Source organism: Varroa destructor, unplaced genomic scaffold (genome assembly GCF_002443255.2).
Source record: "Varroa destructor unplaced genomic scaffold, Vdes_3.0 BEIS01000003.1, whole genome shotgun sequence".
In the NCBI taxonomy this organism is placed as follows: Eukaryota; Metazoa; Arthropoda; class Arachnida; order Mesostigmata; family Varroidae; genus Varroa; species Varroa destructor.
The window spans coordinates 5,415,908-5,442,074 of record NW_019211456.1 but is presented as its reverse complement, the minus strand read 5'-3'; the positions used below and the strand labels follow the sequence as shown (position 1 = coordinate 5,442,074).

The 26,167-nt window shown below is 41.7% G+C and overlaps 2 protein-coding genes across 16 annotated transcripts in view; one reads left to right on the top strand and one right to left on the bottom strand.

Moving 5' to 3' along the window:
* The window catches only part of Ars2 (arsenic resistance protein 2), a 14,720-nt gene extending 6,072 nt beyond the window's left edge, over positions 1-8,648 (bottom strand). For 2 of the 8 annotated variants that reach the window (XM_086982170.1, XM_086982171.1), the window contains exons 1-2: positions 8,247-8,648; positions 234-350 (exon numbers count right to left, since the gene is read on the bottom strand). In XM_086982170.1, coding sequence (XP_086838296.1) covers positions 234-350; positions 8,247-8,344 — 215 coding nt within the window. In that variant the 5' untranslated portion in view covers positions 8,345-8,648. Of the gene's footprint in view, positions 1-233; positions 351-1,137; positions 1,298-1,332; positions 1,485-2,334; positions 2,512-8,246 lie in introns of those variants that run through there. The other 6 variants (XM_086982169.1, XM_022796533.2, XM_022796531.2 and 3 more) reach the window with 6 other exon arrangements.
* Positions 1,612-26,167, top strand: Atx-1 (Ataxin 1). Of its 8 annotated transcripts, none has more exons than XM_022796542.2 (10): positions 1,612-2,160; positions 6,573-6,744; positions 13,425-13,689; positions 16,097-16,466; positions 17,011-17,143; positions 17,400-17,545; positions 18,953-19,037; positions 20,613-20,795; positions 20,911-21,057; positions 21,364-26,167. In XM_022796542.2, exons 3-10 carry the CDS (start codon positions 13,440-13,442, stop codon positions 21,574-21,576), a joined length of 1,527 nt encoding a protein of 508 aa, XP_022652277.1. In that variant the 5' UTR covers positions 1,612-2,160; positions 6,573-6,744; positions 13,425-13,439; the 3' UTR covers positions 21,577-26,167. The 8 variants fall into 8 exon arrangements, with proteins under 8 accessions (XP_022652277.1, XP_086838300.1, XP_022652271.1 ...); XM_022796539.2 differs by lacking the exon at positions 1,612-2,160 and adding an exon at positions 2,615-3,946; XM_022796538.2 differs by lacking the exon at positions 1,612-2,160 and adding an exon at positions 2,615-4,380 and having other exon boundaries at positions 13,428-13,689.

Genomic DNA, 26,167 nt, shown 5'->3' with positions numbered 1-26,167 from the left:
AATTCACGCGAGATCGACTAATTAATATTATTATGTATTATTATGTCTCAATATTAACTCCTTATTTGAAATATTCTATACACTAAATACTTTATATTATATTAGTATTACATAAATATATTGAGTGCATAATGCTGCATAAAATGAATAATGTGAAATAATATAACGAAAAATAATATAAAGAATAAAACAGTACAAGGTTATCTAATTACATAAACTTCTAGTATTATTACCGTTCGTAGTCTCGACGATCACGGTAGTCATTCCGCTCTCTTGCGAATTTGTCCCGCCGGCGTCTGTCGAAGTCATCATCGCTGTCGGCCATCGTAGCACCGCTTCTGTCGTTGCTTCTATTGAAAAGAGCGTCACGCAAAGATAATTAGAATACAGTATTAAACTAGAACTTATTTCCAGTGGCAAGAAAGTAAACACATGCTTTTTATGGCAACGTATTTCGAGTTGCGTTTCACTGAAAGCAGTGAAAATTTCACATGTGATACTAGACTGCAAACGCTCTTAGTCATGTCCACTTCAAGGGTAGTCAATCGGTCTAGAAAGAGCTTAAATGGCACACCAATTTGAGATTGAACTTGAACCTAACTCGAGTGGCCCTAATGAAAAAGAGACACTGACAGCTTTCAGGAAAATTCCCTCTACCCTATTGCTATGTACACGGCCTAGCCTGGCATTGAATGCAATAATCATAAGGTACACAGGCTCATTTGCTATTTGAATCAAATCTCAGCTGTAAAATGAGTGTATCTGAAAACAGTTTGCGATCGCTTTCCAATTTACAATAAACAACACATCGATTGACAAGAAGACAACAAAAATAGCGCCGTTCTTCTGCATTATATTAACAAACGCATTTAGCGGCAGATCCGGATTGAACATAGTTTTAACAAAGATCACGGAAGAACAAGAACGCTAAAGTCGAAAACATGTATATCAACCTAATACTAGCAGTTATAATTTTATCTCGTGGTATTTCTGTAGCTTACATGATCGTGTGCCCAGCCTCTGTTACGCAACTTCTATACACATTTGAGCATTAGGGTAATTGAGTCAATCGTATGTTTTGACTTTTATAAAAATAGAAATCTGCGTTCGACAGGATAGGACAGAAGCAAGCCTCACTATTTCGTTTTAGGTTAATTAAGACGATCTGGAACTCCAGGTAAGGCCTTGAAGAAGGGCATTCATTTTCCGAGCTATTGACGCACAGTCATAATTGATCCGCAAATATACGTGTCGGTAGCAGTATTTGCTGTCGGTTCATTCGTTCGAGTTCTTATGGATGAAATCGATTGCTTATACGATAGCGATGCTCACCTAATCGGTTTGCGGCAATATAATCAGCACAAGTCTCGTAGCGAGCACAGAATCTTTGTTATTTTTATTCGAGCTATAACTTCGACGTCGCCGGCGTTTCTTAATGCTGCCAAGTGTAAATGAATATCGCTCCGCAACTAATGTTTTACAGAGACGCCATATTGATTTAGCTCAACACGAATACTCTAGACGAAAAAACTGCCCTTTTTATAGTCTAGCAGGTCAATTTATTTAATTTAAAACAACATTTTCCACAAAGAATAAAGTTTAACTGGTTGTGTTAATATCATTTGATGACTTACTTTGCCTGCAAAACAAAAGATGGAATCCAGGGATTGCATTAACCCATTAGCAGAAAATATTTTAAAAATTGGCGGGCTCTAAACGAAGGGATGCGCTCGTAAACTAGATCCTGTAAACTGCGATCAATTAGATCATTCAGCTATAGAAAATAGACAGTAACTTATAGGCGCACATTGGGAACACTGGGATGAGCTTCTAGTCTCCTGTTGGTTGACACACTGTATCAAAAAATGCGAGGCAGAAAACCATGTAGTAGACACCATATAAATCTATGAAGCAGCAAATAGGCTCTTCGATTGAAATACTTCTCTCTGTTTGTTTAATCCTATCAAACGGCTCCATCTTTTACTCCTTTCTCTCGCCGCCGTAACAGAAGTACGACGCGACGGTGGCTGTTGGCTGAGCAGCCGTTTCAGGCAAACTTCCTATTTTTCTAACACGCTTGCCATAACATGTTACTCTTATTTTGCCATATTTACTATATGTCACGACCAAGTGTCATCCGATCAGCGCTGATCAATCAAGGTACTCCTGAACATTGCCTATCCGGTTGCTTGAGATTATATCGCATCATCGTAGATCGTTAGCTAAGATACTCTATTTTTAAACTGATTAGATGAATTTCTACAAATGAAATTTCATACATGTTCCTAGATGTGCAATAGGCACAACAGGTTTGAGCATGTGCAGTGTATTTACCTGTACTGGTCAATGCGGTGTGGCGTACCTGAACAAGACAAAACAATGACAAGGAAGGAAGCTTTGCCGTTCGAGAATATATGTTTGATGTCATTCTAATCGGTCCCAGAGATGTTTAGCTCCTGTGGTGTTGCTTTTGTCTGCCCTTCCCTGTTCCATTTACGCCCTCTTCTACGTGAGATCACTAGTTTCCTGCCCCATTTCCGGGCGTTCGTGCGCGTTCCGGGGCTACCAACCTGAAGCAGTATCTCTACAGGCTAGGCTGGTGAGTGAAGCTGGTTAGGGCTTCTAACGTAACTTGTGCTCGTTCGACTCGCCGGCGCTCAAGTAGCGTAGCGTGTTACGTCGTCGTCGTCGTCGTCGTCTTCTTGGCGCTCGGTCTATTGCTTTGTCTCTCCCTTTCTGTTATTCGGGTGCTCGCTTGATTGCTCGCTGTGACTCTCTGCGGGCCGCTCCTTCTTTTAACCGCTCACGTCTTAAAGTGGCTGTAGCAGCGGTGCTGCTGCTGCTGCTGTCTTCGTCGTCACCATCGTCTTTTCGCTGAATGAGAATGGTAGTGTTCGTTGGTGGATCAGTGTGGAGGGCAACTTGTTGCTATTTGCTGTTGGGCTCTCTCTCCTCTGCTCGCAATGCGGCTAACAGCGACCCAATGTGTTATGCTACCTATAGCTATGGTACGCCGCTAACCCGTGCATTCAAAGTGCTATCATAGTTGTTATATCGTGCGTGCTGCGTGATCTGCTGCTCAAGGTGCTGCTGCTGCTGCTGTTGTTGTTGTTGTTGTTGTTGTTGTTATTATTATTACTGCTGTTGCTGTTGGCACTGTCGCTTCGTAAGTTTCAAATCGTTAGAGTAATAGTTGCGGGGCAAATCTTACTAGTGTGTTAGCAATTATGCTGTTCTGGTTGGTGTTGTCACAGCATCAGCAGCAGTTACTGCTGCTGCTACTGTCGTTTCGATGTGTTGGCAAGCAGCTGCAATGAAAACAGATGTGGCGCTAAAGAATGATACTCAAGCTCATGTACGCTGTCGGCGTTACGGCAGCTGGTGTTTTGTAAACTGTAATCGTTTTTGCCGTTTGGATCACCGTTGTTGTCGCTGCAAAACGCAGAGCTCCGCTGTTCGAGCTGCTGCCACTGCTGAGTGGTGCTCGTGTTGGCCAGAAAAACAGCAGCGACATCGCTAGCAGCCGCTACCGGGGGAGCGGCCGCAGTAAGTACGGAGGGAAAAGCAAGGGCAAAAACAGAAACAACACTGACTAGTCCGCCGTCGGCGCCGCGCCGCCGCCGCCGCTACTGCTGCTGCTGCTGCTGCTGTTGTCGGGCCGATCACCGTTGCAGTGGCTATCACATAAACAAACTTTCAACCTCCACAACAACTTTCTGACTAAAAATAACATCAACTAGAACAACAACGACGATGACAATAGCAACAACTAGAACAACAAAAACAATAATATCAACAACGACAATGACGACGGCCTCAGCCATATAACGAGCAAGCGGGACAGTGCGATTGCCACGCAACGCAGCGAACGTCATCGTCAGCGAAAGGCATTGCTGCCACACATCGCACTAAAAAAACAAAACGAACCACAAAAGAAATTATCGCAGTGAGTGTTGTTATTTTTTTTTTTACTTATTAAAGTGCCGGTCGTTGGTTGTTTGAATTGGTTCGTTCGTCAGTGCTTTTAGCGGATAAGTTTATTTGTGTCGGTTGTGTATACCTATCATCTTGTTTGACTATCGCACTATCGTCAGTTGCGAGTATTATTCGCGAAGCGAAAAAAGCAGCAAAAGAGTGTGACCAATGCGAGGAAGGAAAGGGGCAGTAAATACTGAACGCTTTGGCAAAAAAGAGCCGTTGCATGAAATTAAAAAGCAGTGATAGTGTCAATTACCATTGTTCGGAAGTTCGCCCGCGGCACCCGGCTCCCATGCGGTGGTAACATCGACACAACGAGTGTAGAAATCAACAAGATGTAAAGTAGATTAGCGAGCACCCGAGAGCGCATCGTTGATTTCATCGATGGAAGACAATAGTAGAGTATGTACCATTAAAGGATGAAGCAGTTGCTGTAGGTAATGGTATTGTAGTTGTTTCGCATATTGTTTTGCGAAAAGATACAAAAGATGGCGTTAAGCGCATCTGCAACAATAATGAGAAATTATAGCGCGGTCGTGACGGCGTCTGTAGCTCATACTTGATGTACGCTAGCATTGTTGTTCTAACTGCTGCTGGCGTATACAAAAAGCGTACATCATTGTATAACTATCAGCTCTCACGGCGCTACAAGGGCCCGTAATAGTAGCACCAGCACCCTGGTCATCACCGTTTGATGTCATCGTCATGGTACTACTCAGCAGCAGTAGCATAGGCAAATATGATCTGTTAAAATATGAAAGAGTAAACACTCTACTGGATCGAAGTAAGTCCCTCTACAAGTCTTACGAGTGAAATTCCATAAACATATCCTCCATAACTCTAACTAAAATCAAGAGACTAAATAAACAAGCAAGTTGCCTTTTTATCATCGAAGTGCCCGTTATTTTTAGAGAGAATAATCTCAAAACAGTTTAGCCATAAGGGACGCGAAAAGTTACTAGCCACCACGGTGTTTATCTTTTTGTCGTGGCTACTCGCTGAGGTGATGGTTGTTGCTATTGCTGAAGACCCGTACAGTTCATATGTATCTTATGCAGAGAAGAATTGCACACCGTTTATGTACAGCTGCACATAACATTGTTGCAGCAAGCTGTAAGAGACTCGTATATATCTTGTTTAGGATTCATGGCGCTGTGCAAGCTAGGCCAGCCAAACGCCATCGCAATTGAATGACCGGCCAACACAGCATGCGTATAAGCAACATCAAAAACTACCCGATGTCGCATTGACCGACCGTAAACAAAAACTTAAACGGCCTGTGCATACGCTGCAAGGCTTATCATTTGTCCTTGTAAGAACCTGATTCCAAGCTGCGGTGCCGCTGGGGCCGTGGCTATAGTTTGTTTCGTTGTGGAGCTTAGATACTGCCTAGAAGGCACTATTAGCAGCAGCACCAGCAGTAATCGTCACCATTATACTCCGCGTGCTGTAGTAGTACTTTTCTGTCTATGCTCATTTATGGTCGCCGTGGTCTTGGTAGAGCCGCATCCTCCAACTGGTAGAAGAAACGAGCTCCATCATCGCTGATGTTGGTGTTTTGCTGTTGTCGTGATAGAACACCGCGTGCGTTTGGTACCCCGAAAGAGGCGCCCTTCACCGCTATCGTCACCGTAGCAACCGCCGACTGTCGAATCTCCTCCTTACTTTTTTCTCCTTAGAATAATGTCTCTACCTCCTTTCCTTCTTCGAATTTTTATTTTCCTTCTTCATCGGTGCCCTTCGAGGGGGAACGGCGGCGGCGGCGGCGGCGGTGGCGGGGGGTGGGAGGGGAGGGGAGGGGTGGGGGGTGGCGAAGCGGCGGCAGGTGCCACAGTCAATACCAGCAACGCCGCAGGCAGGGATCAGAGAGCAAGCAGAGAACAAGCACAAAAGGATGGCGAAGTAGTACATTTGCCGTCTTTACTTTCTCTCCCTTTGCCTGATCGTTTTCGATCGACGCTATTCAACAACAACACAAAAAAAAAGCGAATGAGCAGAATGAGAAAAGAAAGGGAAGCCGTTGTTTTTACTGTCCTGCCGTTCGCGCTGTTGTTCCCTACCGTACGGTTGTTCGGTTCATTATTTATTATAAGGCGCTAAGCTAACATCTATAGGTTGTGGGTCACATCTCTAAAATACGTTGTCGCTCATTAACTCATTGAGCGTAAACCTCGGCACTCCGCTTCGCTCGCAAAGGAACAAACGAACAGTACGGCGGGTATCCCAGAAAGAAGGCCACCGTTCCATGTTAACAACCTTTACCGTTTGCCTGAGTACAATCACGAACGTATCGCCCCCTGTCGGTCTGTCAGTTGGTCAGTCTGTTTTCCTGGATGTGTATGTGAGGGGGGAAGGGGGGGATCTGTATATAGCTGTGCTAATAAACAATCAGGCCGGGTCAGACGGCCAGGCTATAGTGTGGAACAGTGTTACAGTATTTTGTCGTTGCAGGGGAAGATTCAGTATCCCAGTAACATATTTGCAATATCTTAGATATTGTATGTAACTAGATTATTTCGAATTAAATGTGCAACCAGCTTGTGCCAATATACATTGTTCTTGTGTTGTGTTTACCTATGTGTGCGTGTGTACAGACATCAAGCGTAGGAAGTGTCAAGCAGGTACTGGGCGTAGATTAGCGGACGACTAAACGAAGTAGCAAGAGAACGAATACGGAAGAAATCATCTGTGGTTTGACGTAATCATGCTGTAAAAACGCCGAACGTGACAAACTACGGACTTTAGCGTTAGTAGCGCTCCGAACAGGTAAGAAAAAGAAGGAACAATAACTTAGTTTGGGCTTTGTATGTGGCAAACTAACGCCAGCCTTTAGGAAATAAATGTTATTAGATCGCCTACACGACTATGGTGTCATAGAGCATCGTAGATATTGAAATTAACGATTCCGTCGTCTGTCATTTTTCTTGTCCTGCAAATCAAAACTATCCCTTGGTCGAACTTGTCTTTTCTTCAACAGGTGATCATGCAGTTTTAAATCCTTTCACTGAAATACATTTTGGCTCGCTATCATGTATATACACACAGTAGCCATCGGTGCTATGCGAAGCCGCTCTAGCCGATGAGTGATTTCGAGGAATTCGTCCAAATCGACTTATTAACAAACGTTTGTCTACATACTCAGATATATATAGCGCGTTGTCGAGTTTGATCAGAGCATTCATAGGCAGAACTGAGCGTGAGTGGTGGGTACTCTGTCGAATATTTAATCTATTCTCAGTTAATCTGCTAATCTATTAATGCGAACTTCTAGCAAAATATGCATGTACGTACGCAAGACTTTTCTGTGGAACACTAGCAGGACACTGGTTTCCTTCAGTACGTAATCATGATGGTACAAAGGAATACATCAGTTTTTCTGCACTGAAGGACAGATAATCTTTTCGTCGATTCTTCTGACATATCGGCAATGTACACTAAACTAGGAATGTCCAAAGTTAGTTGAGCTCACATCAAACATGCAAAATTTTCCATTTAAAAAATTTTTTCAGATGTGTAGTTATGTGGATCCTCTTAAACGTCTTGACTCTTCCGATGATTCGACACACTTAGAACATTTTCGGCACAAATCCTCCAAAAGCTGGCTCAAACATAGTAAATTAGGAAAATTTAGAAAGACCTAACCCTAGCTAGCCTAATACATCGTACCAAATTGTACTTTATAATAACATGTTTGTAAGAGGAACTGATCACACATGATAGGGTGATGCATGACATTCATTGTTATTTTGCTTCCTATTTAGAAACAGTAGTCAATTTTGTTTAAATTTACGTGAGCAATTCCGATCGAAAATTGTTCTCTCTCGGTAAAGCTGCTTTCACCTATCGAAACGTCTCGTTCCAGATAATATTGCTGGGCACAGGGGCGTCTTGTATTATCGAGATATTATTGAGATGGGCTGATGATACTTGAACGAAGCTAAGGTATAATGCGGAGTGTTCCAAAGCAGTATGTCTGGTCATATGCCTGTTGTAGCGTAAGTTTTGATCTGCAAACAACTTATCGAATTGAATAACTTAACGGTTCAACTAAAATTAGCAGATATTAATCGATTTTTTTTTTAATTTGCTATTGCCGCTGCTCATGAACTCTTCTTCTATGTTATGTGACACTTCTGTGGTAATCTTCTCAGACAGCGCTATCTAAAATGGTTAGATCTTGCAAATTCGTAACAACATAGTCGTTTTGGTAGAAATTTAGGAACGGCAACCAAAATGCAACATAGAAAAATGTAAGGTTGAGCACTTACAGGATTCCCATCCTTAACGAACGGTCGTTTCGGCTGGGTAAGTTCAGCCGTGTTCTGAAATAGTTACTTCTCCGGACAGACGCGTACCGTGTCACCATATCAACGCCATCATACGATTGCAACGTAAAGGAGGAAAAAGTACTCGCGTTGAGCCTGATGTTTGGTGGGAACTCTGTTCAATAAGAAGCACTATTTGAAGTTTAGTAACTTGGAGGTTAGCAAATGTCAGCTGAGCAGTACAATGGAACGGCGATTTGCAGTGCAGAGCCCGACCAGAGTTTCAGAGTTGCTGACACTTCACCAGCCGGAAGCTGGTGTACCTTTCGTAGCCACTTATTTTTGGTAACTAACTCCGAATGCCTCCCGCAACCAAATTGGTAACGTCGTTCAACGAATTGTGATCATCACATTCGAAACTGCTCGTCACGACCACAGAGATATTGCTCACGTTTGCGCGCAATGTGCTCGCTCATTGCAGAAACACGAGCACGTTCCCCTATCAGTTAGCCACCTACACCGAACTCGATCATGGCCTGACACACTGCGCATGTGTCTCAGTGCTAGCGTCGATGCGTTTAATACGTAATTTTCATCTGCGTGCCTTGAATCGTGGTTATGCAGATACAAATAATAATATATATATATATCTTCACTGTTGTTATTTACCATGCACGCTACTTGTCCAACAACACACGAAGTTCCATAGTGAGTTTCCGGAGCTTTGACGATCCCTATGACACGTTGAAATTTACTTACACAGACGTCATATATCGCACCAAGTAATCATAACAGTGTTCGAGAGAAAAAAGAAAAAGACAATCGCTGATGTCAAAGATGAGTTGAGAAAGCGTATATACATACAAGTATTGTTGCAAGATATACATGAAAAATGCTTAGTTGATAGCTAGGTACACGAAATAAATCCAGGCTGCGTCAGCAAGCATTCGTTCCTTAAGTTTGTTGAGTGACTGAGTGACCTCTTTAAAGGATATTATTAGTAGCTGGTATAGAGGCCTGACCCACACACACACATCGTTGCCTACATGGGCCAACACCGTAGATATTTTCAATCGACACTTTCTCGCGAGTCATTGAATTTTAATAAGCCAATTACACACATGTACACGATGGACGAAGCGGTTTTTCCTTCGATTTGTTTAGCTGTTATTTTCTCCTGGCCATACGAAAGCGTCAAGTAAATTTTGACAACCCCACATACGCTTTGCGAAAGTAACAACTGTATACTATCTGTATATCAATAGTACTTTTGCACTCAGCGAACCCGACTCCACCCTAGAAACATTTCGAATTAAGAAAAGGAAAAAAAAAGTGAAATATTGTAATACGAAATGAAAATAACTAATTATAACGTATGATTGTATAAAATTAGGTTAACAAGTTAGTGAATATGAAATATAGCAAGCACGATTTTTAAAAGAATACGTGTAGCCAAATCATATCTTTTTGGCTTTGCGTCTACAACATGCAACCGGTTAACAACATCATTCTCATATTGGCAAGTAAGACTGCAACGTCGCTTATCCATTTACAGACGTATTACCTGTTACCTGTGCAGACCGGATCCTAGGTGTATATCTTACGTTGCATGTAAGTGGTCTTGTATGGGCAGTTATAGAGATGGCTGGTAGTGGGTGGGCTGGGCGTAACGACTCGGTTCTGAGCTTTGTAACGTCGTGCCTCGTGCGGCAGTAGACGTGTCGACTCGATATCGTGCATTAGCCGCAACCATTTTCGGCTAGGCTTAAGGCCTAGTTCTTCGCTGGAGACTGCGAGAAGAAAATCTTCTCTATGGGCAGGCTTTTTCGAAACATTTTCTACCATGCTAATAATGGCAAAACCAAACCTACCCTAACAGGGACATAGCACGGAGGCAAGTTAACTAGTACTCTGGTTAGCTCAGGCCTAGGCAGTAGTCTCCTCCGATATCTCCATGAACTTCTATTATTCAGTTGAAGATCACTGTGATAGTGGTAGGTTAACGTTGTTGACAGTCATTTACCCTATCTGTCAACCTGTCATCCTAAGCGGCATAATCGCCACTCCAGGACATCTACGAAATCCAGTCGCTTGGTGCGGCGGTGTTGTATTCGCTTGTCGGCAGCTGCACCGGCCATACAATTGACGTGGAAGACAGACGAGTTACATTGGGCAGATTGCACTATCACCAGTGCGATACCAGCTGAAGCAGAGCGACCGCCAGCTAACGAAGACCGGGGGTGGCTTGACCTTTCATCTAGGCAAGCCTCCCATTACTTCTAGTTGAGCTTTTACAAGGTGGGATTAACCGAAACGACATAACGGCATCAGCAGCAGCAACGCCATTCCTTCACTCCTGCTGTGTCAGTTATAACATCTACAGACTCGCAAAGGGAAGACAAGCTAGAGGCTCTGGCCACGGGCGGACTTGGAGTAGAATCGTCATTCCACCGAAAGGCATATCTTTCCGACCTAGGAAATGTGAATAGAAGAAACATATGCGGCAGGCAGAAACAGTAACAAACATTTAGGCAACAGCTATCTGGCGCCACAAAGGAAGTCTTGTCGCGCGATAGCATGGTACATGTTATCTCTGCAGTAATTATTAACACTGTTGGTATTGCTGTTATTCACTTCATTCGGCAACAACTCAGTATCCTTTCGTCCTTCCGAAGATCTCTAACGAGCGATCCCAGTACGCACTATGTATCATCTATTACGTATATATGCAATAGGCAAAATGCCATGGCGATGATATATCTCCATACACGCTAAGAAGGCTTTGCGCGCGAGGCAAAGCCTTTCTAGCATGCAAGGCGTTTAATCATTGCAGCCTCCTCAACCACATCACTGAATCCGTTGCGTTTTCTGTAAAGTGAGCAGATCCATATTGAATTATGCTGTATCCTACATGGTATCCTCGAAGGTCGTTTCTCATAGGTCAACAGGTGTAGACTTAGGAAAACCAGGCTCAGCTTCCACGTACGTTCTAAGTCGGAAGCATTTTAAGGTTCCAAAGACGATATATGCAATGTTACATTCGTGGACTTTGCTCAATGAACACGTAGTCGTTTCGACCGTCCTTAGGTGGTCAAGAGCTGCACGAAGGACAACTGTTACCTCACAGGCAGCAGCTACTTAAAAAATACCAGTGAGGTGGTAGATGCCTAATTAAATTAAGAGCCTTTATTGTCGCTTGAACGACCATTTCTATTTGTATAGTACTTTGGTAAAACTACGTACCTCTGTCGGAGACCGAACGAACTGGCTGGCAACTTTCAGTGTTGTCTTTGGTAACAATACGATTTTGCCAGACGGTCATTTTCTTGATGCTTTTATCACTCTCCTCTGCTGTCAGAGCTTTTAGAGGAAACGGTTTAGACACTTTTAGAGAAGATGCATTCAGAATGCGGGATGGGCAGCCTTATTAAAAAATTAAACATTAACATTTTCTTTTTTCCTCGAAATATTGGCGGTCTAGGGCGTTTTGTGAATGTATCGTTTTTTTGTTGGTGACGAGTGAACGTGATATGATACGAATATGCATCGTTTGAATAGAAATACATGTAATAAAATAAATACTTCTTCATTTTACGTTTTTTTTTTACATTTTTTTTTTTACTGATAGGTACGTTTGTTAGACATCTGGCAATGTACTCGTATGACACTGTTAAATGATGGGTAATATTGGAAAGAGCAATGCTATTTGATTAACTTACACAGTTGATTAACGAGCTTTTAAAATCTATGATACAAACGGCCGCTTTTTTAGGCTAAGTCAAATATGTCTCGTGATTCCAGTGAGGATGAATATTTGGGCGCCTTTGTTTTCCATGCTATAACACGAGTTTTATGGACAAAATAAGCATTTACATTGTAACTTGCCCGACAAGCTAGTTCCTTCTGACACAAGACATTAAAAAACTTCCAACTGAGACATATGCTGGTACAATATGGTATATTTAATGAAAACAAAAACGTGCGTTCACTGGCGCAAAGAATATCACCGTCGGCCACACAACCAAAAAAACGAACGAATCATGTGCCTGTGTGTACGTATCTAGTTTTTCCGAAGTTTGCGTTCTCAACTTGTGGGGCAGCAGGCGTTCAAGACCCGTTATGCGTCGAAGGATTGAATTGCTGTTAGTAACACGCTTTTTGCCACGACGCTGACTAGTTAGAGTCCTGGGTTGGGTAGACATACAGAAAGTCATAGATACACCACTAAATGCGCGCCATCTTCGAATTGCCAGCTGAGGACAAACAAAACTGGGTCTACTGAAATAACAGTGCCACCACACGTTGTGACATATCGATGCAATTGGTCGTAGCTTTCTCTTCCAAGATGTTACTTGAATTAGTTATTACTACTCATTATGGTAAAACATAAGCCCAACTGTATATATAGATGCGTTGTTGTTTATCTATTGCAATCGTTGCGTGTTAAGGTATGAAAACGAGTATTCTTCGCAGCGCGGCTATTGTCAAAAGTCGGTATGAGGAAAAAACCGCATATGTTTATGCGAGTCAAAAGTTTGTTTCCTTTATTTGTGTTCATAACATATTATATATATATATTACATTGTACTCATATCATTTCAGATACACTTACATCTGTCGGAAGAGGGGGCGACCCTCTGTCTATTCTTTCCGTCCGACTCAGCCTATAATCGTGATATTGACATAATGGAGCTCATACATTTCTCGTATAATTGCGTGGCCGATTACTTTGGAAAACGCATTTAGTCTTCGTTAACATCTATAATGTTGTCTGATTTTCTCATATGCTAACTTATAGGACCCAACAGACTTTGTTATTTGTATATAGAGCTATACAGAGATGCAGCTGACGCACTCGAGGATGCTCAGTTCATAGACGCGTTTTTTCATTCATCTCCCTAACTTTATCTTCGTTATATCGTCCATTATTGCTGCGGACGGTTATATCCTAACATAACACGTTAAATTAACAATTTTCACTGTATTTAATTTTATATTACAGAAGCTTGTTCACATGCCTTGCTAGAATTATTTATGAATTGAGTATCTTAGCTACGTAAGTGCATTACGTTGCTGTCAGCTAAGGCATTCCACTCGCACGTAACTTCTTCATTCGAGAGTTTAGTTCTTAAAAATCCCAACCGCAGTTTTTCTTTCGATTGTACTCCCACAATATTTCAGCAGCAGCGGGGCCGTATGGCATCTGTATCGACTATAGGGCCGGCGGCGGGGCCTTCTTTGGTAGGAGGCACCAGTATGGAGGACTGTTCACCACCACGGGCTTCGCTAGGAGGGGAGCGGAGAGGTGGGGGTTCACCGTTGGCGCTCGTCTCGCCCCCTTCACCTGCATCTGGGGTCTCTCAGGGATCGGTCTCAGCCGCCGCCGCAGCTGCAGCGGCCCACCCAAAAGTGACACACCAACAACAGCAACATCATGAGGCATTCGGTAAGAAGCTCAGTTCATAGACGCGTTTTTTCATTCATCTCCCTAATAAGTGATGACAGCCTTATTGTCACTAATGAAAGGTGTCTTTGGGAAGCCAATATAAACGCTCTGCTGCTCACAGAAACGTAGCTCGTTTTCTTGTGATTGGGATATGACTTGCGATCGATGTGACCTAACTAGAAGCGTCTGTAGTATTAGTGCGTACAGTCAAGCTACCTTTCTTGTGCTTATTCAAACTGTGGTCTAGCACAGGTTGCCGATTCAATCGTATAGAATCGGTTAGAAAATGATCGGTCCGCATATCAACTAATTGTCCACTGTATCTCTCCCAAGAATTATTTCTATTCGGAGTCAGTAGTACAAATAATCGTGGATCTTAGAAACTTATACCGAACAGTTTGGTATCAGTGAAAGTAAGACCGTTGTTCCGAATTATGCAGCGTAAAAAAGTACGCTTTATTTTAGACGACCGTATATCCACATAATAAGAATAGAATAATAGAATTAATAATAATAGAATTTGGACGCCTAGAACAGAGAACCTCTCTAGGGATAACATAACGATCAACATCGTCTGCTATTTTTGAAAATATACTCAGGGTTCCTGATAGCTTAAACGTTCTAGTAACGGTAAAATTGTTTCCAGTTTTAAGCTCTAGCACATAGGTAATAAGGACCGGTTACTCTTATGTGCACATGCGCACAGCAACTACTCTCACGATGTGCAGTGTCCTAAAGTAATAATTTATTAACAGTAAAGTTAATGAATGCTTCCAAATATCGGCGCGTATTGTAGACCGTCCTTTTTTCTGAGCACAATCCCAAAGAAGCTTTTGATAGCCGACAGCAGATGGTGACACCTGTTGTCTGCTATGACAACGGCGATTAGCTGGTAGGGTTAGGTTAGGTTTTTCCAAGATGTCGATCCTCGATATTTCCGTTACTCGGTTAACATGGTACAGACCGAAATACAGTATGAGTACGCTGCATGCATCAGCATACAACGAAGCTTGCTCCTTTGGGCTAAAATAGACGGAAAACATGTACAAGGGAAAGAATAGATGTGGATTGCGTTTCGGATTATAATTCGTGTTCGGATCACACAAGTACGCGTACCGTGAGTACTCTATGCTGGGCGTAGACAGCGCTTGTTTTTTGCAAAGTCGCAACGATACCGTAGCCACAAAATCGCTACTAGTTGTAGTGTTTGTATAAAAAGCAAAATATGACAATCGCTGGATTGCTGCTACAAGCGAGTGTGAATTGCAAGCGTGCTGATTGGTACGGGTTCGCTTTGCTACCTACGACCGCTATTGCGCTTCACAACTGATGTTATCATTGTTCGTATAGGGCCGGTCGGTCAAATCGAGCACTTAGGATCGGCTCTATCAATACCTATGAACGAAATCATCACGTTATAGTGCGAATGCAAAATGCCCCTTCGGAATAAAAAGGGAAAAGCTTACTTTTTTCAAAGCACACTATGAAGGTCGTAATCCGACATAGTATAGTCGAATCGACCTTATTCGGCGAACTGATATTTAGGCGAAACCGGACATCGATCAGGCCCCGCATATTACGAGGTCGACCTCAAGCGCCTGATTGCAGCTTGTAAAAAAACGATATTCAATTAGAGTGTTCAGACAAGCCCAATTCGACATCTGTAGAATTATTGCACTGATAACAGAATCGTTCCTTCTGTCACCCTGGTGATATTTAAACCAATACAATTGAAAGATGGTAAAAAAAAGTAGAGCATTTGGCTACAAAGGGAATTTCTGTAATTCTACTACAGACGTAAAGGGTACTACAAATTCGGCACCGTCTTAATTATTGAAACAAATGCATCCACGTTTTGGCCGGCTGTTATAGACAGATTCCAGGTGCCATATATAATATGTACGGGTTTCTAAATGCGGCTCAATTTCGTATAGAAGTGGTGATAAATTAGAAGAAAAACAGGGAAAATGACTGGTTATAACATGGTATTAACTCGTTGCGAATTTCCCCATAAATAACAAATAAGATATTACGCACCGGTTATAGTCAAATAGTTTCTTGTTACGCTTAGACTCTTTTGAAGTGATCTTTCAGATCGCATTCATATGTCTTTCGTACGCATAACAAGTTGATTTCCTCAACAGTAAATGTCAGAAAACGGTGATGTAGCTAGAAAAACAAGGCTGCTAAAGCATAGAAAAGAAAAATTAAGTACTTGACTATACCAGTCCCGCCCATGCATTACCACTATCCTTAACCCCCTGCATTCGTTGTAGGCCTGCAAAGATTCTAAGTACGTACATAGGCCATCCGGTCTTAATCATTAGGTTAGGTTATGGACAGAGGCTGTTACATCTAATAATGTGTCGTCGCTTGTTCGTTTTGCTCTTCGATAACTTACGTTAAGCTGCTATGAACGCATCACAAGCAGCACTTTTCGGCAGTTGTCAATTAGCAGCACAGGGTGGTCTTTTAGGCGGCCTCGGTGGTATCGGCGGTCTGGGAAGCCCTGCAACCTTCTTTCCTGCTGGTCTCGACCTCGCTGCTCACCTTCAGCTTCAGCGGCAGTATAATTCTTCACTATCATCGCTTCAGCAGCACTTGCAGCAGCAGCAGCAGAGTAGCGGTCCATCGTCGCAGCCGGCGTCACTGCCGCCTTCCGGGGGTGGAAGCCAACAGCCACAACAGATGGCAGCCGCCGCCGCGGCAGCGGCCGCAGCAGCTAGTCCCTTCAACCCGACACAATCCCCTTTACTCAGTCCATTCTTCGCTTCCAGGTGATTGATTCCGAACGATAACAGTAATAATAGCAGAATTCTGTCCTCGCATCGGCGTACTGGTCGCATGTTTGCCGATTGATTGGAGTGATGTAGGAAATCCGAATCTAAACGTAGACCCAGTCAGATCCTTCAGTAGTAAACTTCTGGTCGCTTCTGACACAGTGGTTATTTTACGGGCTCAATTGTCTGGCGTACGTCTGTTAGCGGTTCTAAGTGGAAAACTTGAAGCATGAAATTCATGTTTGCTATGATCTGTCATAGTACCAAGGTTTACACTGCGTCATCACGCACAACATTTACAGACAGACACACAAACAGCGCAGGCCTCATATTGTTGTTTATATTTAGGTCGTAGCGCCCGATGTCCTAAACAGGGTCGACTACTTACTTTTATGATTGGAAATCTAGTTTGAGCCAGCTTGAGACCAATGTTGTTGATTTGCACTAGACGGCAATATACACAGTTATATGTACGTCACCATTTAATGGCCGTATCTTATGTTCCCTACGGTATATACGAGGTATGAATTGATTATTGCAGATTTTTTGCCCAACCATCCTCTCCTTCGCCCCCATCAGCCTCTCCCCTAAAAATTAAAAAGGAAGATGGTGCTGGAGGAGGAGGAGCATTTCAACCCATCGTCTTACAACATGACGACACCCCATCACCGAAGGTACCTATGTCGGCTTTCGATCTGTTCAAAGGTTACATTAACTTGTTTTTTTCTTATTTATGCCTATTCTTAAAGGTTATTAGACGAATGCCGTTCACAGATAATTTTGATTGATTCTATCGCATAGAATTGTCGTAAAATATGGGAAGTGACTACGGAAAAAAAGAACAGCATTATGATTTTTCACTCGTACCTAGTAGTTCCTTGACCTTTTTTTCATACGATTGTTTTATTTTTTTATCTACATCGGCTGCAGTTTGCTCGCATAGATTATTTATCGGCGGCTAGCACAAGCTCAGGCTTACCTGCTACGCCATCGACCTTATCAAGCCCGGGCTCGGATTCATTTGCTTCGTACCGCGGGCATCATAAATTAAGTCAAGCTTCCTCCGGTCCAGACAGGTAAGTCTTTGGTCTGAAAATGCTATTATGTCATCTAATAAGCCCACTGGTCATTGGTCTCGGGTCTTGCATTTCGAATGAGAAGAGAAAAAGGACAGAAGTGAATTCCTAGCAATTATTACCCATACTCTAATATTACATAGATATGAGTGACTGTTTGAAGGATCAGCAAATAGCTAGGACATATATGTGTAAGCCTGAAGCCTAAATCTATAAGCAGAAATGACGCGAGATTATTTTGGATATTGCTCAGGCATCTAATTAGACCTTTATAACTCCAAGCGATTGAACCTGCGCTGGAGACGACTGAATTTTAGATCAGATGTAGCCATAACTTTTACAGGGTTGAACCGACACTAAGTTGAATGGAAGCCTCAAAATCTATCAAAGCCAAATAAGCTAAATGTACATAAGTCAGTACAACCTAAAGTTTGAAAGGACAGTCATTTTTTTCCTTTCGTAAAAACCCTTTTCTAAAGTAGATTTTTGCGCGAATAATAACGCTACACGTTTATCTAAATACCCTAGATAAACGTTGCTTATTAACACTGGCACAGTTGAAATGCTAAACAATATCTATGGCCTAATAAAATTCTTGGTTCGTTATGTGCAGATACTCTTGCAAGTCTCAGTTTAGGTACTGAGATTAAAGTTAAAATAAATTTTCAATAGCTTCCGCGTTTGTTCTTTTCTCGGATCGATTGGTTGATCTTTCATTGTAGGTATCGCTCAATATCGTTGTCAGCTCTGAAACATTGTGACTTAGCGCGGTAGTCGGCCATATAACTAATGCTGGTGATACATTGATAGTATATATATGACAATATCATCGTGCTTACATTATGCGCCTCCGTATTCAATCAGCATTTTAAAACGGGCTGCGACATAGAATTCTAACTTAACACTTCACACGTAAAGTTATAGCGATTTCATCAAGGAACTTCTGGGCATCGACAGGTGGCTGCGCGTCGCCTTGGGTGTCGCAGTGTACGCGCACTAACGTACGCTGGTTGGTCCGTGCATGATGACTATGATCAACTGAATGTGTTATGGAGCTATGTAACGGGTGACGATAGTGAGCTGAGCTTTTAGATGTATTCTCGCGTGCTCTCGTTTCCTTTTTCGCAATTATATTTCGTAGTGTCGTCGGAAAGCAAAGTCGGCAATATGTTCCCAGTTTAGCTGGAGTTATCGTCCCATGTAAGCAAGTCAACGGCTGAGTAATTTCATCAGAAGCCTGGCTTAAGTTCGGTATTAGTTGAACTCTCACTATCGTGTAAAGGGAACAAATACGACTAGAAATTTGACCGAAAGGTCACAATATGGAAAGGTGTGAGTTTTTTGATTGATGTATGTTTAGCACCCCTAACATATATAATTGTAAAAGAGAACTTCCTGTCATTTCAGCGTGTCGGGCAGTAACTTACTGTTGAAAGGCGAATCTCCAACGCAACTTCCTCCGCCTGGGCTTGCCCATTTCAAGCGAGGGTCGGTACGTATTTCAGATCGTTCCTTTAATCATGTATTGCAGACGTGGCCAATGATGCCGTCTAACAGGTGAACTAATGCTAAATGGTATTTTCTACGTCATGGATATCTGTGTACCTGATTAACAAAATCAAACACTTTTTTACCTAGCAAATCCTCTGACAGGGTACGAGTGGTCACAGCTGTTGTCCGTTGTTCCCGCTGCTATCTGTATGTAGGAATGCTACGGGTAAAGCGGATAATTTCGATTTACATGTACGGAAGTGGAGAATTTAATTCTACAATAACACATGTGAATTAGGATATGTATATACGAGAAACAATACACCGTAAAACAGTCACTACTTTTAGCGATAGGGTAATTAGTTCCCATTCGTTCTTCTCACTATCCTTCTTCAATATGAAACGGTTTCTATCAGTCGCAGAAAGCCAATGCTGGCCGTGGTTGGAACGAAACGCTTTTAGGCCGAGTCTAAGCGCCCTTAGATTTTCTGCTACTATTAACGTTAACGATAACGACAACGACGCTCTAACTCGTTTTGTTATTGTTGTTGTTGCGTAGGCAGCAGTGAATCTCGTTTAGTCGGCACGATTTCGTACCTGGCTGCTATCAAGTCAACTTCGTTCTAATTGAGTGCTAATAACGAATGTCGGCAAATATAGCTCCTCCTTTTTCTCCCTGCTAACTCTCATAACACTGTACAAGAAATGATAGGCGTCGCTAAGCGCAACATACCAAATAAGCCAAAACGTACGTATTTCAAGGAGGCGATAAGGCCATTATTACTGTAGCTGGTGTGGCACCATAGATTCAACCAAGTTCTAAGGAACTTGCTGCGTGACCCCTGACTCTATAGATTTCGTCCCGGCACCGTCAGAGGGACGCAACAGCAGCAGCAGCAGCTATACTCTAAACGTGAACCTTGTGTAAGGAAAACACGTGCAGCAAGAGAATGGTAGCGTCGGCATAGCTGCTATAGGTGTGTTAGAATATATCGGCGTGAGCATATATTACGTAGAGCCATCGGCGCCTTTCATATGGCTCGATGTGGTGTTCTTTTCTAAAAGGTCGCTACTCAGTGTCCTATAACTGGTTAGTTTAAGGATGTAGTTTTTTCTTAACATACAATAGCATCATCAACTTACTAATCTTAAAAATGAAAACAGCAGTTTTTAAGTCGTCTTTGCTTTGATTGTAAATATACCACTGAATTTAGTGAAATGAGTAGCAATTAAAAAGGGTTACCCTTACATTAAAGCAGGTTACCCTTAACTGGTGGTTAATGTAGAAGTTGAGGAAGTACATTTTGACATTAAAAGTTTTACGTATATATACTGAGATAAAGCAGTTTTTGGTGATACCCGTTAATTCAGTAATCACTACATTGGAATAGTTAAAAAGAATATTGTACAAAACAAAATTTAGTACGTTTTGATATCGTAGACGACTTTACTTTCGGTCGTGCTTTGTCGCTTCGTGTATTTAAAGTGTTTGAAACTGCTGAGCCCGTAAAGCTGTGGGATTGAGAGCCACAAAGGTCAACTCATGTTCATTCTAAGAGCCCTAGCATATTTACAGATTATTCGTCTCGCAGACGGCAAGTTGCGTACGGTGGAACAAGTAAGCACCGAAGACCTTGTGCAAAGCGCAGAAGCAACACCCGGAGTTCAACTTGATTCATCTCGAGTACTTCGTTTGGAGCCCGCGCATCAATCACATGCTATTCTGATCACATTTGCCGTTGCGTCTAGTAAACAGGAGGTATAATCTGTTTTGCCTTTGAAGGCCGATTCAAAGTGTGTTTCATGTAGAACTTCAATGTTCATGACTGCTTAAATACGACAGTTTATGCTGAGTTTCGTTTTGTTGCCGTCAGGTGTCGGTGGAATCGCCTGTAGATCGTCCATTTTTCGTGTTCAATCGCGGCTGGAGTTCGTGCGATCCACCAAAGACTCTTCACAAGCTCGGCCTACAGTGCCATAAACTGCAACCGGGTGACATCTGCGTCACTCTCAGTAAAAACGTATGTTCCCTTTTTTATTGTTTCGTTACTAGTAACATAAGTATAACAATGGAGTAAATGCTTTGCTGTTCGATTAGCTGTATCGCTCTATTTTTGGGATCTGCAAATATAAATGGTCTATCTGGAAAGCGTCTTTATTGACGTACATTATACGACATATCTGATTAGATAAGGGAGGTTCCGTTACACAAACGATGATTCAATAGCCACCATTTTGAAGACAGAAATTTTCTTGACTTGTAGGTGCTCTCTGTACGTGCCTCTTTTTCGGAGACTTGCAATAATTTTGTGTCCGACCTATTCTAGGTATCGGCAAGCGTTGTTAGTAGTGGGGCACACGCAAGCGGCGTTGGTGCTGGAAGTCTCTCGGAAGAGGATAGCCTAAACGACCTTAGAAGATATCCTTCAGCAGTTAAGGGCAATCGCCGATGGTCAGCTCCAGATCCTCCCACAGCTCTCGGGGGCAACAATTCGACTACCCCTGGAGCAGTTTCTGCTGTCCCTGATAATAGCAACTAATAAGTTGCTGCTATTAAATATAAATTAATGATATGTATTATTAACTGAGTCGGCAATCAGTGCTTATGGGTGAAAAAGTTTGTATGTTTCTACAGCGCAAAGAGCTCTGTATTCTTTGAAAATTTCTTTGAACGATTAGTGTAGTCACCGGATAAAAAGGAGCAACCATTAGGACTAAGATCTTAGTAAGTCGAGGAGGGCTTCCAGTCAAAAATAGCACGTCATGATTCAGAATAAACCAATAACTTAAAAGGAAAGGAACGATAAGTAAATTAGCTACTACATATATATATATATATATATATATATATATATATATATATATATATATATATATATTGTATGTTTAGCCAAGAACGAAATATTTAATTAAAGCTGAAAAAGAACACCATCGGCGACTGGGCAATGGCTATAACACTATGGTTTAGCGCCTACTTTGACTATAGATGTTAGTAAGGAGCGCATATCATGTACATATATGTCTATACTGCATGCGTCTCTTATTGGGTACGTATGTATACATTGTATGATAACGATTATAATGATTGGTGATTGTGCTGTCACGTTCAACTGTTTGCCTATATGAACATGGGATACATACAGTATTCACACAGAGGAGCTGCGTGCAAAAATGTATGTTTCTAGCAGATACGGTGTGCCATGTAAACATAGACATATGTAAGTATTCACAGATGACTGATCTAGAGTTTACATACGTTGACACAAGGAACAATGTAAAGTGAGTGCCCATAATCAAAAGAAAACAATACAGAGTATTGTTCTTTCAAACAGTTGCGCGAGGGTTTAGCAACCGAAAACAGCAGGTGCTATTAACATAACGAAAACATTTCGTTTGGGTCGCATAGACGTGTACTTGGGGTCGTAAAATTGGTACCTTGACCGTAAAGCTCTAATACAGAGGATCATTCGACTCGAATGATGAGCCGCTATGTCGGTCGTCCGCAGTTTAGCAAATGTTTGGACATAATTTGTTATATGATTTCGCGGCGTGCAAAATCGTTAAAGTTTTTCTAGCAATTTTTACTGCAAAAACGCCCCTAGCTAGGGCTGTAGCTGCTGCCCGTGCCACAAGGCTGGTTCGTTGAATGGTGCTCGGTATTAAATCAATCGCTTTTTGATACAACTCAATAAGTCTCGTGCAATGACAATAAATGCTACGAAGTCATTGCATAATAGAAGTTATTTAAGTTTATTGACTACAGTAAAATGACTAGATTTCGCACTGAGTGCCATAAAGTTTCCATGGATATATTCTTCTTTTCTGGATTGTTCATTTTTCATTTGACCGGCGGAACGGGCGCTCGTCGGATTTGATGGCTGGCTATCGTCGAAGTCGTCGTATTGTCCGCTGCTGCCGTTATTCTACATTGTTTCATCAATGACGTAGTACGTAAACGTTGAATGTACCTTTTCTTTACTCTTACAAATTCATTGACAAGGTAGATCGGGTAGGAGAATTTACTGCTCTTTGCGACAACATATGAGCTTGGCCATATAAAACATTCACGACGATAATACTACCATTACTGAACGAAGTGCAATCATCGCCGTCGTTTGTAAAGCGTCCATAGACTACAGTGATTCGGCCGTGGCAGAGTTTGCGGACGAATAGGACAGCCATTGTTGTGCCTGTTGCTAGTGTTATCGTACGTGTGAGACGCATGCTTACCGTTGCCGTTAAGATTATGGGGTGCAATATAGCGGACTTATATGGCTCGTCATGACCTGATGCATCAATGACATAAATCATGTCACAATTAATGCCTCACTAGAATTGACGCTCGTACTGGGCAGATACGCTTATACAATGAAGCTTGCCGGGTTGAAGAATGACCACTGGTGATAGCTCGTTGCCTAGGCAAAAAAAACGGATCAAGTCGCAAGGATGCGAACGTTCATGAGGGATCATCGTATATATACACACAATAATGGTAATGGCAACAAGATGACAACGTCTTTGTCTTTGTATTGTGAAGATCTCAGCTGCTGCAGCGAATAGAAGAATAACAAGTGACAAAGTAACTGAATGAACTACGGAGGGATTACGGAAACACTGAATAAGAACTAACTTATTTACACCAACGGTTGTTATCAGCAGTATATAAAAATAAAAATGTACCATGTATGTAAATGATGCTCTCTGAATATATTTGATATTTTGTCGTATCATCAAAGTCAGACATAACAGAATAATCACTATTTTTACCACAACCACCATCACATCTACAGACATATACGGATGCGTCCCGTCACGATAATCTCCTAGGATTGTCACTAAAAGCGAACTGCCTTTGCTACGTTTAAAATTATATGAAGTGGCTGACATGCCAAAAAAAATATGTGCCAACAGACTTGCTAACTTGTTCACAATATATCTGTAACTCACCTTACGATGGCGTTATCTCCTTATTATCATATGATGTATACGACATCTGATAAACGACGGTGCCTAGAATATCACTTACCTACATAGACATACGCTCACATACATCGTAGAGAAGAAGCAACGATCAAAAAGTAAACTGATAACTTATATTCAGAATCTATTGTTTATACTAACTGCGGTTATGGCGTTTGTTCATAGATGAACTTACGTACAGAGAAACACTATGGGAAAGATCAAAGGTCTACTAAATGGACAACGAGTCAAATGTAGCATCGGCACTGTGCGAATCCAAAAGTGCTTATATAGAATGCTGTTACTGTGAAATGTATATCATTGTCGCTGTATGGTGATGACATGATAAACGTGTCCCTTCGTCCGCTAACATTTTAATTATGGCCATTAGTGAGTCACTTGTGCAAACCACCCCAGCGGTGGCCATCTCGTTTCTGCCGATTGATGAAAGCCTTCGGTAAACTATGCTCACAAAGCAATTTTTTTTTTCTCGGACGTCTCCCTTAGTTTTCGTTCGTTACACTCACGGTGCCACTTCTAAACGTGTTGTATAGGGTGATGTTTTCGCAGTGGCGTTTAGGAGCTCCTATAAAATCGTCGCTGTTGTGACGGCTATAAAATAATTACTGTGGGGGTACTGATCTCGTGGATCAACTGACGTCTACATGATGGAGGAGAGATCACTGTAAAAACCTATCGAAGGTATTTTCTCTATCAGTTCGAGTTGGTATGATCGTTCGACGTAATAAGTACTGCGTACGCATTCACTGAAGTGAAAGTGACGAAACATTCGAAGGTCTTGTTCAGACACTGATGTTTATTGCAAAGAAGAAAGGAAAGAAAATAATCTAACAAATGTATCCCGAAAACCATCAAATTTTGGTTAACAGCTTGATTGGTTGGTGCTCCAAAATACATTGTTTTCGCTTACTTCTTTTCCTTGTCTTATAATAAACATCAAAGTAATATCTATTTTTGAGAGTAAAGAAGCAAAATTTATTGCACGGAAGGTAATTATATATATATATACATATATATATATATATATAGTTACCTATACATATATACATACACATATATATATGGAGAGAGAGAGAGAGAGAGAGAGGGAGGGAGGGAGGGCGAGAGCGAGAGACAGAGGGAACATTTTAACTATCATTACTATGCGACCATGTAGAATATCAATTAGTTATTGTTACCGTAGTAGTGGAACTGGGGATAGATGTGCTCTTTGAGTGAAACTTTAAATAAACTGATATTGAAACGTGTTTGTTACACGTACTTAAAAGGAACGTAATGAAAAGGAATAGACAGAAGGCTAACAACAATGGTTTCTTCGACACTCAAGCCCAACATCATTACCTGACCTGCGAAAGTAGTTGTCAGATCCTTTTATTGTTACTTTTGTACGATTGTTTGAGTAAACCTTAACCGTCATTTATCATGTTCAACTCTGTGACGGGGAAAAGCCATTATCGAACCTAATAGCATATTGTAAGCGATCCATCAGTGACGTGTAAATCATCGGAGACAGTCAGGTCTGGCTTGATAAGACTCTCTTGTACATTTGTCCGTTTCATGGTCAATCAGATATGATGGCATTGCCAATTCGATTACCCGACGTATGGTGCCGACAATCCGTTTGGTGCTTCCCTACATAGCAAAAGTATTAGAATTTGAATGTGTCACATAAAGAAATGAGAGGAAAGAAACGTCCGCAAAAAAAGAAAGTCTAGCTAATCCATTCAAGATAACATAACGGCCTCTTCACCGTTCGAAAGTAATGAACGCCGTTAGTGTTCAGGAACGCTGAAGCGAAATGCCATGTCACCATTAAGGAACATTACGTATCTATACATGTGTGCTGAGAGAAGACGTTATATGGAACATGCTGCAGCGAATTAGGACCATAGTGTTCATTTTAGTTAGCAAAAGAGAGAAAAATTGAAAGAGATATCAAATATAAGATATATCGAATTAATGGAAGGAGCAAAAAACTGTTGATGGTTCGTGAACTAGTTTTTGTGCTTTTAAATTATCAAGTATGCTTCGAAGCTTATAATTAAATGGAGAGCGTGTTGAAAAGAGTGCTAGAAAAAAAAGTTTTAACTTGTAAAGGAAAAGAGATCTGCATGGAAACAATAAAGCAAACACTATATTTGTTAAAATAAA